General features: G+C 36.0%; 1 protein-coding gene across 9 annotated transcripts in view; it reads left to right on the forward strand.

The window, feature by feature from the left end:
* Positions 1-15,338, forward strand: part of EVI5 (ecotropic viral integration site 5) — a 71,847-nt gene that overhangs the window by 23,348 nt on the left and 33,161 nt on the right. For 5 of the 9 annotated variants that reach the window (XM_057373899.1, XM_057373829.1, XM_057373855.1 and 2 more), the window contains 10 exons: positions 272-496; positions 1,477-1,551; positions 2,207-2,332; positions 3,121-3,264; positions 4,242-4,331; positions 4,448-4,545; positions 5,939-5,999; positions 7,940-7,993; positions 10,295-10,327; positions 10,890-11,036. In XM_057373899.1, coding sequence (XP_057229882.1) covers positions 272-496; positions 1,477-1,551; positions 2,207-2,332; positions 3,121-3,264; positions 4,242-4,331; positions 4,448-4,545; positions 5,939-5,999; positions 7,940-7,993; positions 10,295-10,327; positions 10,890-11,036 — 1,053 coding nt within the window. The remainder of the gene's footprint in view (positions 1-271; positions 497-1,476; positions 1,552-2,206; positions 2,333-3,120; positions 3,265-4,241; positions 4,332-4,447; positions 4,546-5,938; positions 6,000-7,939; positions 7,994-10,294; positions 10,328-10,889; positions 11,037-15,338) is intronic. The other 4 variants (XM_057373847.1, XM_057373863.1, XM_057373872.1 and 1 more) reach the window with 4 other exon arrangements.

Consider the following 15,338-nt stretch of genomic DNA (forward strand, 5'->3'; position numbering starts at 1 on the left):
ATTCATTTTTTTCACGTAACTTGGCATGGATAAGGGACTACTTTCAGTAGCAAATTTAGCCACTAAAAATTAKTCAGACTGCTTACTTTTGTTCATTCCACTAAAATTGAGGTTTACATCTTATAAACTGTGTGAGTAGTTTTTGCCATGATGTAAATTTTTTTCTGAAGTTGTGAGGGACTTGATTTGAAGTGTTTTTTTTTTTTTCTCTAGGTTTATTTTTTATAATATTTTCAGGAAATGTAAATTAATTTGTCTTTTTGTGCTTTAGGAGCTGGTTCGAAAAGGGATACCTCATCACTTCAGAGCAATTGTTTGGCAACTTTTATGCAGCGCTCAAAGCATGCCAATTAAGGATCAGTATTCAGAGCTTTTGAAAATGACATCTCCTTGTGAAAAATTAATAAGAAGGGACATTGCTAGAACATACCCTGAACATGATTTTTTCAAAGAAAAAGATAGCCTTGGGCAGGAGGTCTTGTTCAATGTAATGAAGGTGAGTTGGTATTTCAGCCCTTGAAAAYAGATTAGCAGGAGCATGCACCAGCTTGGATTGCCCTGTATGTAGTGACCATGCACCAGTTTCATGTGTTGCAAGTTTTTTTCAAGTTACTCTTTTTTGTAGATTGACACTGGATTGGTTTAACAAATCCTATTTTAGTTTCTATGGCATTCCTGTAAGTTTTTTACATATCATGAAGTGAAATCATCGAGTTGGCATTAAAGCAAAGTGACATACTAACTGCTGATTAGTGTAATGGAATTAAGTGTRCCATGAATTAAACAGCATTGCCAAAGCCAAGAACATTGGCAATCAGAACTAGTATTCAGTTTGCAAGTTTTTCTGATGTGCATGTGGTAGCAGCAAATGGCAGGTGCAAGCTAATGTGCAGTTGTTCCAGTGCCAAATGCAAAATGAAAATGCCAGTGTAACACTTTCGCATTATTTAGTCTTCACTAGAGCTTAAACTTTGAAGGTCACACTTTTCCATACAACATTGTTTCAACAAAAAAGCTGGCAGGTTTCCAAATCATAGTAATTTTCATAACTCTAAAACATAGATGCCACGTGCATGGAGATCGCCTCMTTTCATCTATCCATAAATAAAACTGCAGCATACATTTTTTTTTTCTGAGGAGAACTGATTTCATTGTCTGGTCTGTCTCCTGTAAAGTAGTACCTTGTTAGATTTGTATGCCAGTGGTTTCTCTTCTCTTCTGGCAAATTCCTGTAGTTGAAAACTGCCTGCATTTTTGTAGGTATGCCTTAGTTTTAGCTTTGTAGGTGATCAGAGAGCAGAGTTTGTAGCAGCAAGTAGAAACTAGAATGTRTGATTAAAACTTCTGGATAGGATGTCTGCCCTTCTTGGATTTGGGAAAAGGAAGAGTAAGTTATTAACAAGATAGCAGGTGAGCTATGATTACTTTTTATTAATAATGAGGTTTTAATTGTTGGAAGTTTTAATTCTTCCCCAGGCTTACTCTTTGGTGGATCGTGAGGTTGGATACTGTCAAGGAAGCGCTTTTATAGTTGGATTACTGCTTATGCAGGTAAAAATACTAAAAATATATGAACCTTTAAAATCCATGCTAGAATGCATAATACATTGTGGTGGCTTATTGGGAATTTTTGCAATAGTTTTCCTTTGTAGTTTTGTTACAATGGAGTTGTCAGGGGCAGCTGTTTATGCTGCAAATGAAATGAAATTTGCTTTGTTTCATTCTGTTTACTAAGATACTGTTTTGAAGTGGGAGAATATATTTCTCAGAGATAAGGTAGGATTGCAGGCTTGCAAGCTACTTTGGTGAGTGATGTTTCAACAATTAATRAACTTCTCATTTCTGTTCTATTACRTAGAATCTCCTGAGTTCAAACAGAACTTCAGAGTTGATATGATTATSTTAAAGCTGCCTTTGAATTATTGGGTTTTGGTTTATGACAAAGTAGGGTATRTAATAAGAAACTTGTAGACCTCCATTTCAGTTTAGAAACTATTTGCTATAATTCAGTATATACAAAAGTTCATTGGAATAATTGGCTGTAAATCCCTTAAAACATAAATCTCAAAACAAAGCAACAACTGAAAAAAAACTTCACTATGCGCGCACACACACGCCCCCAACCCTAAATTCTCTCAGGTATTTACTCTGATATATTGTTATATTTGTCCAGAGTCTTTACTGTGCTCTTTTATTTTTAATATAGATGCCAGAAGAAGAGGCATTCTGTGTGTTTGTTAAATTAATGCAAGATTACAGACTACGAGAACTCTTTAAACCRAGCATGGCTGAACTGGGCCTTTGTATGTACCAGTTTGAATGCATGATACAGGTACATACAAAATCTATGGAACTTGCTTTTCAGTAACTTAATAAGGAACTTGGGAATTACAATTTCACAGCAGGCTTGTCTGTTGGCTAACAGGCTATACTCTTGACAACAGCTAGTTTCAGAACTTCACAAGCAAATGCATGTGGCTCTGTGAGCAATTTTTTTTTAACCCTTGGCAGACAGTACTGGCTTTAAACGCCAAAGCATGAGGATTTATRTTGCTGCAGTTTAAGTATATGAATGTTTAATTCTGTTTGGATGGAAGACTCTGGAAGTCAGAGTCTTCATAGTTAATTTATAGTATCTTAAAAGATGAAAATTGGGAGATTCATATATAGAATTGAAATTGTTTTCAGATTTGGAGTGCAGGTTCTTCCTGGTCAGGCTGATRGAGAAGAATAGATTTCTGTTTCGTGATCCAGTTTGTAACATGATGATCAGGGGTGGGATATCACATAGCCTTAGATTTTGTCAGCTCTTTTTAGCAGCCCACTCTAGATATTCCTCAGGGATTTACAAGCTTGACTTCTCCTTAGGATCAGGAAGTGTTTTGTAATCTGCTTTGCAGGGTAGGCATTCTATAGGACGTTCTATATTGGGACTTCCGTTGCATGGTTCTTGATATTGATGAGTCATATCTTTCCTAGTCTTGTTGCTAGTACAGACAACTGCTATCTGTACTAAGTATCAATTATTTTCTTGTATTCAGAATTTGTCAAGAACATGTCTGCACTAAAGCTGCTAGCAGAAGATTAACATACTTGTGGTTTTTGTATCTTTTTTTCCAGGAACATCTTCCAGAACTTTATGTGCACTTTCAGTCTCAGAGTTTTCACACTTCTATGTATGCATCGTCGTGGTTTTTAACTATATTCCTTACAACTTTTCCACTACCAATTGCAACAAGAATATTTGATATCTTTATGTCTGAGGTAACAACTAAATACTCATACGTTACATTTCAAGAGTAGCTCTTGAAAGCAGTTGCTTGGGTAGTGGTGTAAATCCCATCATGATGGACAAATTTCATAGTTTTGCTTTTTATTTCTTATGCTGATCATATTATTTTAAGGGAAGGTGCTGTGTGTGCAGTTTGTCAAGGAAGAGCCACTAAGTCATTGAATGTTGATATTGKGTGTAGCTTTGTGCTCTAAACCTGTTGAAGTGTTACCAAATCTGTCCTTTCTGGCTACAGTGCAATAACATTGCATGCAGCAGGGACATCCATTTCTCAGTAGTATGGCAAGTTTGCAGTGGAAACTAATGCTGCTTTTGGGCCAAAGTTAAAGTTCATTGGGGCTATGCAAGCCAAGAAGCAGGAGTATTGCCCAGATGATGATTGGTGCCAAAGAAATGTAGGGAATTAGTCAGTGTCATTATCACAAAGACACCTATATTGTGCTTAGGATTAGAGCTTTGCATAATTGTAATTAGTAACAAATCACAGCTTATGCTCTGCAGTCACCTTTTAGAAAGCAGTAAGTCAAAGGTGGATCCTTTCAGCTTACCCTTAGGGATGTCCAAGATTGGGTATATAGTGAGGCATTCCCTTTTAACTGCTTTGTACTGTATCTGAAATAAATTTTTTTTTGAGAAGTATGTGGGATTTTTCTACTAGATACACTTTAAATGTTTGATACAGCTGACCTAGAGAATTCCTGTCACTCGAGATTTTACCTCATCACTAACTTCTCTGAGGGGGATAYCTGGCATCAGGACAAATAGCCAGCTTGTCCTTGGAACAAAAAAAGAAACTCAGAAGCAATTAGTTGAGAGATTTTTTTCAGTAGCCCTTTTACTTGCTTAAGAAGCTGGGTGARATTTCCAGTGTTAGTAAATAGTAGAATAACCCCGTACTGTTGAAAATGCCACAAATAATTGTTGGATATTTTTTAACTTCTGTTTTCAGGGTTTAGAGATAGTATTTCGAGTAGGTTTAGCACTACTTCAGATGAACCAGGCAGAATTACTGCAACTTGACATGGAAGGAATGTTACAGGTAAGCTACAATTATAATAATTCTAAGAGATGATTGAAATGTGTAGAGTGTGTGTGTATTTCCTTGCAGCTGTTAATTGTTAATTATATATAATCTTGTGCTCTGATTGCTTTTAGCACTTTCAAAAGGTCATTCCACATCAGTTTGACAGTGGTCCAGACAAATTAATCCAAGCATCTTACCAAGTCAAATACAATGCAAAAAAGATGAAAAAGTAGGTATAACATTTTGAGAAAATAGTTTATACTGTTTCTGAATTACTGTTTGTTTACCTTTAAAACTTGTTATTCAGTGTTTCATTTTGAATTTTCYATCTTTAGTTTTTTGTTTTTATACTATATTAACAGCTAAAACTGAAGTTCTCTTTGCAAGAAAATAATTCTAAAGTAGTATTTGCCATTTTTCTTGAACATAATAAAGCTGTGTCTCATTTATAAAAATAACTTTAAAAGCTTTTGAAGAAAACTGCAAATTATGGGGAATTACAGCACTTCTGTAAAAAGAAGCTGAATAGGAAAACCGGGTAGGGGATGATTTTTTGGAGGGAGGGGAGATTGTTTTGGGTTTTTTTCAGGGTGAAGCAGGGACAGGAAATGAAACTTTTATGATCTGGCCTAAATTCTAAAGATTCTAATTCTCAGGAAAAAGTATTCACAGTGCTAAAGAGTGCATGTATGGTCAAAATTAGTGCTGTTTAAAATATAAGTTGTTAAACTTTTTAATACCATTGACAACAGTAAAGTAACTTTCATTTGGGGTTTGAAATCTTAAGAATACCATTACTTTTTGTTGCTGTTGTTGTTAAGGTTAGTTGCATGTCTCTTCTGCCTTTGGTAAATTTTGTTTTGATTAGCCAAGCTGCACATACTGCCATTTGCCAGGGTTAAGTTTGGTGGGTCACCGTTGGTTGTAATTTATTGTACAGTCACTGTGGCACTGCAGTTGTGCCCAAGGTCTTCCAAGCTGAATTTGTCAATCTTTTTCTTTTTTTTCCTGTCAGCAGCCTATGATCAGTAGAGTGAGTAGTCTTCTCTAAAAAAGAAGTAACAACAAAGCTTTCAGGAAAAATACTTTCTTTGCAAACCAGTACAAGTGTATGTAGTTGAAAATCTTACCATTCCAAGTCTGAAATTCCTGCTGTGCCTCCTGTAGGGGCATTGTTGTCTCAGCTTGTGGGTTTTTGTTGCCACCTTTTTCATTGGAACAACTTTGGTTTGCTGGGGAGAGGCCAAAATTGTTTTATATTTAAGGTATTTTTTCTCAGATTTCTTTGCATCTTTTTATTCCAGGCTTTCCAAGCTCTGTTTTCTTTTGGCTGAATCTATTGCACTGATTAGTGTATTACATAAGGCGTTATTACAGAGTAGCTCCAAATCACTGCAATGTATGCAAGCAAGCTCCTGCACTTCAGCGTGCTGGTTCAGTCTGTTCACATCTGCTGAAATCTAAATTTAAATTTAATGTCCAGTCTAAGCATTTACAGGAGTGTTTTTCAGAGGAAATATCAGTAATCTGTATCTCTGTTCTACTGTTATATGTTAGATATTACATCAACATATAAATTATCCACAATGTTTTTGATGTAATTTACTATTTCTAATTTTTAGGCTAGAAAAAGAATACACTACAATAAAGACAAAAGAAATGGAAGAACAAGTTGAAATTAAAGTAAGGAAGCCTCAACAAATTTATTTATGAATAAGTTTAATTCCTAGATGGGGGGTTATATGTTTGATCTCTGCATGTAGCAGGATGTAATTAAGGTCCCCAAATTCTTTTCTTTCAGCATTTATATTCTGGATGTCCTGTAGGTGTCCTTCATAAAGTGAAATTATTGAGACTTCTGGTGGACCTTTTAAAAAAAACAAACTTTGTACTTTTTTTTATTATTTCCTGCTGACAAAAGCTTAATTACAGATGCCCTAATTTATCWGAGGTTCCAAACGTGCTGGTTTGGATGCAGATGCTCCACACAGGAGGCCTGTATGCCACATGTTAAGACAGGCTTCATCAGAGTGCACTGGAGTGCTGTGCCTTTGGTTTTGAGATCTTGATTTTTCTTACGCATTGGACCCAAGATGGAGTATCTTCTGTCTGCAGACACTTTTTCTTTAGGAGTTTTTGCAGTTAATACAARCTGTGGGGAAAAGCCAACCTGCCAGTGCAGTTTGTTTCCCTTTTACTATCTGACCTACTTCCCATATGTACTTAAATCACTGCATCTTTTTGCTTTTGTGACATAAATAGGCTTTTGATGCCTTTTTTTCCTATTTTACTTTTTTTTTTTTCAGAGCATGTTGTTTGATCTGGATTTTCTTCCTTATGTTTTTATCCAGTTYCATGAGAAAAGACAGTGGGAGAAGTGATGTGCAAGTGTATTATATAAAGCTTTATTGAGGGAGTGAGGTACAGTGTTCCTCCTCCCTTCCACTTCTAGTCATTTTGCCTTTCAAAATCAGTTTTGAAGGCGTCACTTCTTCAGAAAAATGCCTGTAAGATGCACCTGGGAGCACAAAGGTGTTAGGAGCCCTTTCAGGCAGTTTGTTATTGTACCAGTCAGGCATTTTGCAASATGAATACCTGCTCTAACAAACAGCAGCTGAAATCAGAAGATTGCAGGGCTCAAATGACAGCTCTCTGCAGAACAGGACAAAATAAAACCATATGAAAGAGAACTGTAACTTTAGATTGTAGTATGTTAACTAATTCCAAATCCTTTCCTGCTTTCTGCCACCATACCACAGTCCCTACCAAAAAAAAGAATGCAATAACCACCTCACCAAACAAAAATCATCAAGCCCACCCCAACAAAAAAAAAAAAAACAACCAAAAAAAAAAACCAACCAAAAAACCTCAACCAAACAACTCAAAGCTGTTTCTAGGCCCTACTTTGGGACTTAATGTGAATAATTTCTGACTTAGCAGAGCTTTGTAACAGAAAAGTCTATTTTAGGGAGACAGAAAAAGCAGCATACTTTGAGTTTTGAGTTTGCCATTTAGCCTGGCACAATAAAGTGTGTACTGAATTGATACCTGACACCCTGTTGTGAGGGGTACAGATCTCTTCTATCCGAATGCTGACTGCTAAAATTTACAGAAGGACATTGGGAAAGTGTAGAGTTCAATGCAATTCCTTCTTCRGGGATATTTGAGGTAATAATGGTATAACCTTACAGATTAATTCTTGTRAATTCTTGTGAGGAAAGGGAAGGAAGCCTTGTCGCTGTCTCATTAGCCTGTTATGGCAGGGAGTGCACTTTGATGTCCCTYAACCATGAAGTCCTTGGCTCTGTTTCTGAAGGGGAGGCTGTCAAATCTAGTGTGGGGTTAAGTCCTGTGGTTCACCTGCAGACATACTGCTACCAGCTAATGCAACATAGATCCTTTCCTATAACATGTCTTCTCATCTTTGCTGTTTCAAGCTGTTTAAACTCATATTTTGAGCTAATACCTCATATGAAAGGATGTTAAGAAGATCACTAATGATTTTTGTATTTATATTGATTTTCATGGATACAATGAGGTAAAAATGTTGTTAGTTGGCTTTGCTTTTATCAGACTTTCAATCATAACTTGAGAAATGGATTTGTGAACTGTTTACCTTCCAGAGGTTACGAACTGAAAATAGACTCCTAAAACAGCGCATCGAAACACTAGAAAAAGTAAGTGTGTTGGGGCTTAGATTTAATCTGTGTTAATTTATACTTTAATTGATGGCGATTTYATTATTGGAAATGTGGATCTCAGAATTATAGTTTACTGTTTTCCTGATAAACTCTGGTGTTTACTAACAGTGCTTAGCCAAATAACATGGCTATCACCAAGCAATTAAGATCAATGCTTTAAATAATCTAAGGTTATGTCTGCTTCTTAGTGATTGTAAAATCCAACATTTTGACATACCCAACTTGTGTTGTACTGTTTTCTCTCCGAATTAGAAGCATATGTTCAAAGTCCAGAAGACTCCATGAAATAGTGGACTGCTTGGTTGGAAAAGAGGTCATTGTGAGAGAATCTCAGTTTTGAAAATCTGAAGTTGCTTGGTGTTTTTATGTAGGAGCAAAATGACAGACCTACTAATATCCAGAGAGARAATCACACTCAGAACAGGAACACTGCCATTCATTTGTTCATTGTAGTTTTGAGGTTTTGTGGCAATTTTGGGCACATTGTGGGGAGAATGTCTAAACACTTATTCCTCATACGTTTAGTCTGGAGTAGAGTTTTGTTAGTTTTTTTTATAACTGACTGAAACTTCCTAAGTATGCATGACAACTACCATGGGTACATTGTCAACATGAAGGCACTGTTCTCCAGTGGCCTCTCCTATATCCTGGTGTCACACTTCTGTGGCAGACTGCAGCTGAGCTGCTCTGCTGCAGAATGAGAACATTCCTGTCCATCTGAAGCACAAACAGGGACCATCTTTCAACAAATGGATTTAAATGCTCTTGTGAGCTGCAAACAGCTGTTCATGTTTCATAGGGAAGGTAATGGGAATGTTTCAGTTAAAAGTGACATAATTGAAAGATGTCACACTTTGGATGTTAAACCCCTTTGCAATTTCTTGAAAAGCAGTCCATCTATGTAAAATTCTAATGAACTGATTTCAGAATTTAGTGTGGAAAAGATGCATAATAAGGATCCATTTTGAAAGTTATGACTAAAAATACAATTTTATTAAGATTTTTGTTTTGAATGTTGGARATTTATAAAATGAATGGAGAAGAGCAGGCTCTCTTTAAGAAGCTTGAAGCTGTAGTGAATAATTTCAGTGCTCCTGGCAAATACWTAATAGTTAATATCCTTGTTTTATACTTAACTTGTAGAGGTTTGAAATATTTTTTTAATTATGAAGTCCATGATGAACTGCCAGATGCTAGTGCTTTTGCAAATTATGTACTTAGAATTTCAGAATTCACCTTCAGACTCTCCGAATGTGATTGGAATGAAAACATTTCAAAATGGKAAAATACTATCTATTAAAAAGAACTTCTCAAGATTGTTATCACAGCATTTGAAAAACAAATCATAAAGTGTGAAAAATGCATTTAGTTCTTCTTTTGGAAATTTATTTTAAAAATATTTTTCCATCATTCAAACCCATCTAATTTAGTTGTGATTTSCTTAGTGTACCTTAACTACTAAGTAATTGCTCTTATCTACTAGTTTGAACTYCAATTTTAATAAAAGATCCAAGGCCAAAGAAGGTCTATGAATAGATGTGTTTCTCTGTTGTATAATGTTGAAAAAATTGAGGGATGGTAAAGTAGAAATTGATTAAATGCAACTGCTAGGGGTAGTGCTTGTCAGTGTGCAAAAATAAAAAGTTTTTTCTGGCAAAAGTTTGGCAAGGAAAGAGAATCTATGAACTACTCAATGAGATTCTGCAGGAGTTCAGGAAAACAAAACATTAGCTGTCATAGTTGATGTTTCCTATTTGTCTGTCAGTTTGCACCATTTAACTTTCCTGCTTCATCTTAGTGGAAGCTGTAGTTCTGCATGAGTGCCTCAGTGCTTACTGGAGTTCCCTCTATGCTCAAATTATGCCTTCGTTTCATGTGGGGGGGACTGTAGATCACGTCTGCATCTATCTACTAGATCATATCAGATAATGCATTGGTAACTTTCCTTAATTAGGGAAGCAAGCCATTCAAATAAAAATACCCAGTCTMCTGTAGGTGAATTTTAAGTGCTGCAGAAATCTGGCTTTGAATCCTTTTTGGATCAAAGATCAACTGTGTTAAATCTGTTGCAGAAAAGGCTGCTTCCTGGGACTTCTGGGCTGAGTTSCTCAATTTTGTATGAAAAGTTATTAATTTTGCAAAAAGAGTTTCCACAGAAAATGGGTAGAATTTGGGCATTTTCTTTCTACCAGCTCTTGGTCTTTTTTGTCACTATTATCAGCCCCTTGTTTTTTGGTTTCCCTTTTCCTCATTCCTATCTGAATTTTTCCTTTGTAGGAAAGTGCTTCCTTGGCAGATAGATTGATACAGGTATAGTCTTTTAGTCTTTTACTGTATGACTCTCTTCCTACTCGTAAAAACCCCAGCTGCTTTCATGCATGCGTATTTGCATGCTGTATTCTATCCCTGCTTTACTGATCTGGAATAAATACAGAGCTAATATCTTACTAGAAACTTGTTTAATTTTGTTTACTAAAATATATATAAACCCAATGCCTGCACGTTATAGTAATTTTCCTAACCGATTGTAATTTTTTTGGTACAAATTCCTATGACAAATGGATTCTATGACACTGTATTAACAATGAAATTGAATATTGTGAACTTCAATCTGTGCATGTGCAACTGAGGAATAATGCATGAAAGGAATTTTATTGAATGCAGGTACAAAACTGTGCTTGCTAAATGGATGCTGAACCTTGTAATAAAGTACTAAAGCAGCTGTTTAGTACTACCTTGTCCTAAAATTTCTACCAATTGTAMTCTGTGCTGTTTGCAAAACCAATTTGCTGAAATAAGCAGCTAAGCATCACAAAGGCAGTTTTCCTTGGATTTGTCATCAAGTGCTTAAAAAAATAAATTATGTCCTAAGGGACAAGTGACAAGGGCCCAGGAGGCTGAGGAAAACTACCTCATAAAACGGGAGCTGGCCACCATCAAACAGCAGAGTGATGAGGCCAATACTAAACTGGAGCAAGCTGAGAATACCATCAGGGAGCTCCAGCAGCAGCAGCAATGGGTAAGGAGCCTGGCAGCACATCATCTCATCTTTTTCACTCGCTTGTGTTTATATTTTTTCATCATTACATTACATCATTTCTGTGCTGTCCTTGTAACCCCCTGTTCATTGTGATTTACATTCTTAAAATTACACAAATTGGAATAAATGACATCTTGCTCTGTTCTACTGATAGATGAGATTCATAACCATGGATAGATGGMAGTTATGAGCTTATTAAAAAGTCAAACAACATACCCACAATGAAACACACCAAGGAAAAAACTCAAAAATCACCACAAACCAACCCAAAACCCTCCCATCACAAAAGAAATGCTAACAAAAAAACACACATACAATCTTTGATACTCTTAATGCTAAGAATCTAAGCATTGCAAGTGTTGTCAGTCTGAATACTCAAACTTGAGAATTGATTCACAATGCTCTTACCTAGTGTATCATTTGAATCAGTTTCTTTAATGTTAAATGTTTCTTTTGTGGACCTGAATTTGTTTTATTCCTAGTATGCTAMAATTTATTGCTTTCTGAAGTGGAAGAGTATTGTCCCTGATTTTGGAACTACAGAACTTGATTATCAAGTGTGGGTTTATGTGCCTGTGGAGCAGGAAAATAATTTTTAGTAGGCCTGTGTCGTACTGTGTTTGTGTGCACTCTGTTTTAGGTAGTAAAATGTGCAAGACTTGAGACTGTTGCTGTGAGACTGAAGTTACTTCCTCTAAGACACTTGAAGTGCTCCGTATYTTCTCTTGGGGGGCAGGGGAAGCCATTTCAGCATCTTCACTTGCTGAATGAACTGTGCACTACTAATRTTGCTATGAATATCCTCATTGTAAGTGGTACCCAAGTACTTGTCTGGAGTCTTGGGAGTTTCAGGTGTATGATACACAACTTGTTAGAACTACAGCATACTGCAGCTGTTTACCAGGTTTGTTAAGGTCAGTATAACCAATTTTACACACCTTCCACCAAAGCTCTAGAAATACCTGTGTCTAATATTGGAAGGTAAAGATGAGATTTACTGTTAGACTGAAATAAAATTACAACTTGAATRCAACATTCTAGAACTAATTTATAATGTCTGTTGAATGCATTTCAGTGTAAAAAAGATGCATATTTTCGATTAGTTGAAAGAAGTGATTAATGAGTTGTTAGCTCTCTCATGTGAAATGCTGCTTTTTATAGAATTTGAGCAATTTCTTTAGAGGGTAAAAAGTATGAAGAAATTATGATTAGAAGATGGGGATGGTCTAGTGATGCTTTCCAACATTTTTAGATATATTGTAATCTTTCAAGTGAAATGCAATGGGAAATGTTTATAGACTTTAGGATATCCTGCTGTTCATTGTCTGATTACAATAGTCCACAAACTTTTGGAATGTGTTTTTTACAGGCATCCATGGTAATGACCTGTATGTAATTAAAAGTTATTAGAAGGCTTAGATACTATATTTCTATATTTATTCGTTAATTGGTGGGAATATGACTTTTAAAGAGAATGCCTTTAATTATGCTGGGGACCTTACTGAGTAGCAATGATGGGGAGGCCTCACAGGTTGCCTTGGCATGGGAACTGGTCCTGAGCAAAACCTTACATTACTGCGGATTGCAAAATTGGCTAGATTGGAGCTGAGGGCCACAAATGGATAAGTACTGGAGRAATGGAGAGTAAGTTAAATTAGAAACACGCTTCCTCCTTTCCATTCTTGCAGCATTGTTTTTCTCCACTTAAACGTGAACATGGCTATAGGAAGTAGTCTGACTGTATGTGTATTTCTGCCCAATTTCTGCTTATTCTGAAGTGTAAGGAATAGCACTGTGGATTTGAGACCCATCAGAATTAGMCAACGTGGAGAAAGCGTTAAAATGGCTTAAGGAGGTCTCTAGATTCTGCTGCATCAGTAAGMTGTGTCATTGAACAGCTTTTACCTGTTTCCAGGGAGGGAAGTGGGAGCAGCAAATAGAAGCAGCTGTGTGCGCTTAGGGCGCCACCTGGTGGGAGTGCATGGATTTATTTGGAATTTTGGCATTTTTCTATACACTGGTAATTTTTTGCCACTTGGCAGTGCAAGTGGAAAGTAGCTTTGTTCTTGGCAGTGCTCTTTTCGTTATCGTCTGGCAAGTATCTGCTTTAATGTYTTCTAATTTCAGCTTTATTATTAGCAAAAATGATTGCACTGTAAACATGTGAATGGCTGCATTGTTTATCTGCGGTTATTTAAAGATACAGCATCTATAGCACATGTTTTATCATCTACAGATTTTTCAGTCTGGAATTGTCTGTTTCAGCATGACAGAAACTGTAATGTTTGGATATGAATCTCTGAATAGAAATGTGTGAAAATAACTGAATAACTGCCTAAGGGTACTTGCAAYTGCCTCTTCTGAACACCATTGTGAGATTTTAAAAGCCCACTATTTTGTTGGTAGCAGAAATTATCTAAACAATAGTATTTCTAAGAAGGTTAACATATCCTTTGTAAAAAATTATGCTTTTGTATTTGAGTATTATCAAGGGTTTACACTGTTCTGTGAGATTGGATAGCAGGTTGGGTGGCTTAAGGTAAGTATTGAAAGTGCTTACTGGATTTGTGTCGGAAAAAATTCTTCCCTGCAGCACTTTTGATTACAGAGATGGGTAGAGGAGTATTCTTTTGATTGAAGTCCAATACCAAAAGCCYAAATAAACACAAGTTTATTCTTCCTATGCTGAAGTATTTAGAGGTAGTTTTTAGTTTAGTCGAACCAGAATGACTTCATTGTGAAGTGTGGAGTCTGCTTAAAGAGGTGATCATTGTACTAATGAATGGTACTAATATGGCTTGTCTAGCCTCTAAATATAGAAAACTTGCCAAAGGCAACTCATGGTGGGTTACCACATGATTAAGAGGAAGGTGGCTTCTTCCTCATATCACCAGTAAATCGAGAACTGCAGAGAGAAAATTGTTCCTGACTTCAACAGAATACAGTTTTCTTTTGAGGCATGCTAAGAGCCATGGTATTTGAGGAGTTAGGGGGAAGGGTACTCAGCCCATTTTAACTTATTCCTGATATGTTGAAGGTTTTATCTCTGTTCTTTTCCCTCTTGTGTTTCTAAGTGAAAAAGGTAGCTTCTTGCTGGATGTAAACACCTCCAGAATGCAAATCTTGCCTTTCCCAGTGACATTGTAATTTTCAGTGATTACCCAGTTCATCAGTCTGAATGCTTTAAAATTGAATCTGATAAAATAGAGGCAAATCAAGCTAAAATTAGCTCACATCTTATTTTTAAATAGGCTCTTCAGCTATATTATGTGAAGATAGAATTTTAATTGACTAAGCATTCAGATGGAAGCATATGCATTTTGCAAGGTAATTTATAGTGATGTATTTGGTTATTGTTACTTCATAATGCATAGTTTCTTTTCAGGAACTCATGCTAAAATGACTGATAATAATTAAGAACATAGTAATTGATGTTGGGAATATATGCTTGTAAATGAGTGATGCAACTTTMTGGGAAGCTTCACTTTATTTTACAGTATACTTTCCTAATACTGCATTCTGATTTGCAATCAAACAGCAGAAAATAAGAATAATGTATATGGGAAGTACCACAGTTAGTGCTTAAATGTATAAATRAAGTTAGCTGGGCAGATGCTGACTCATCTGTTAATTGCTCTTCAGTGTAGTGTATTGGAGAAACATTGTGTAATTGTATCTGTCATCAGGCCAAATAATATATTGGTGTGGTTATGTTTAAGAAAAGTTGGGTGGAAATAAATYCAGTTATGTGAAGCCAAGCAAGGACTTGTTTCTTTCAGAGTTAAATGGCTGTAGAACTCCGTTTAGGTTCTTTATATTGCCTATGTCTTTTCAACATAGGCAAGAAAGTGTTGCTGTGGTTGCAATGTTTGGCTGGTATCTGAAAATCTGTATTTGCATTGTGGCTTTTGTAAGAAATTCTAGGGGTTAAGGCAAATATATAAAAGCAGGGCTTTTTTCTGCAGTCAATTTTAAAGTAGTTTTCAAACGTTTTAACTATAAACTTCTGTTACCTTTATATAGTAAATTACTGAAATTGTGCTTTGTTTTATTAAGGAGCAAAACTCACAACTTCTAACTTGTCAGTCTTGTTTTCTTCATCTGTTCTGATCTTGGCTGGGGTTTTTTGCCAGTATATCAAGACTTGATGTAGAGTTTGTTGTGGATAAATGAATAGGTACTCAACATATTCCTTAGGCAGGCAAAATCTAAAGACAGATTTAAAGAAGGCATGACTTGTGCCTGAAACTGGATTCATAACTTTTTTTATGCTCTCCATTA

Source organism: Malurus melanocephalus, unplaced genomic scaffold (assembly GCF_030028575.1).
Source record: "Malurus melanocephalus ecotype Western Australia unplaced genomic scaffold, MMel_1.1 scaffold_8, whole genome shotgun sequence".
In the NCBI taxonomy this organism is placed as follows: domain Eukaryota; kingdom Metazoa; phylum Chordata; class Aves; order Passeriformes; family Maluridae; genus Malurus; species Malurus melanocephalus.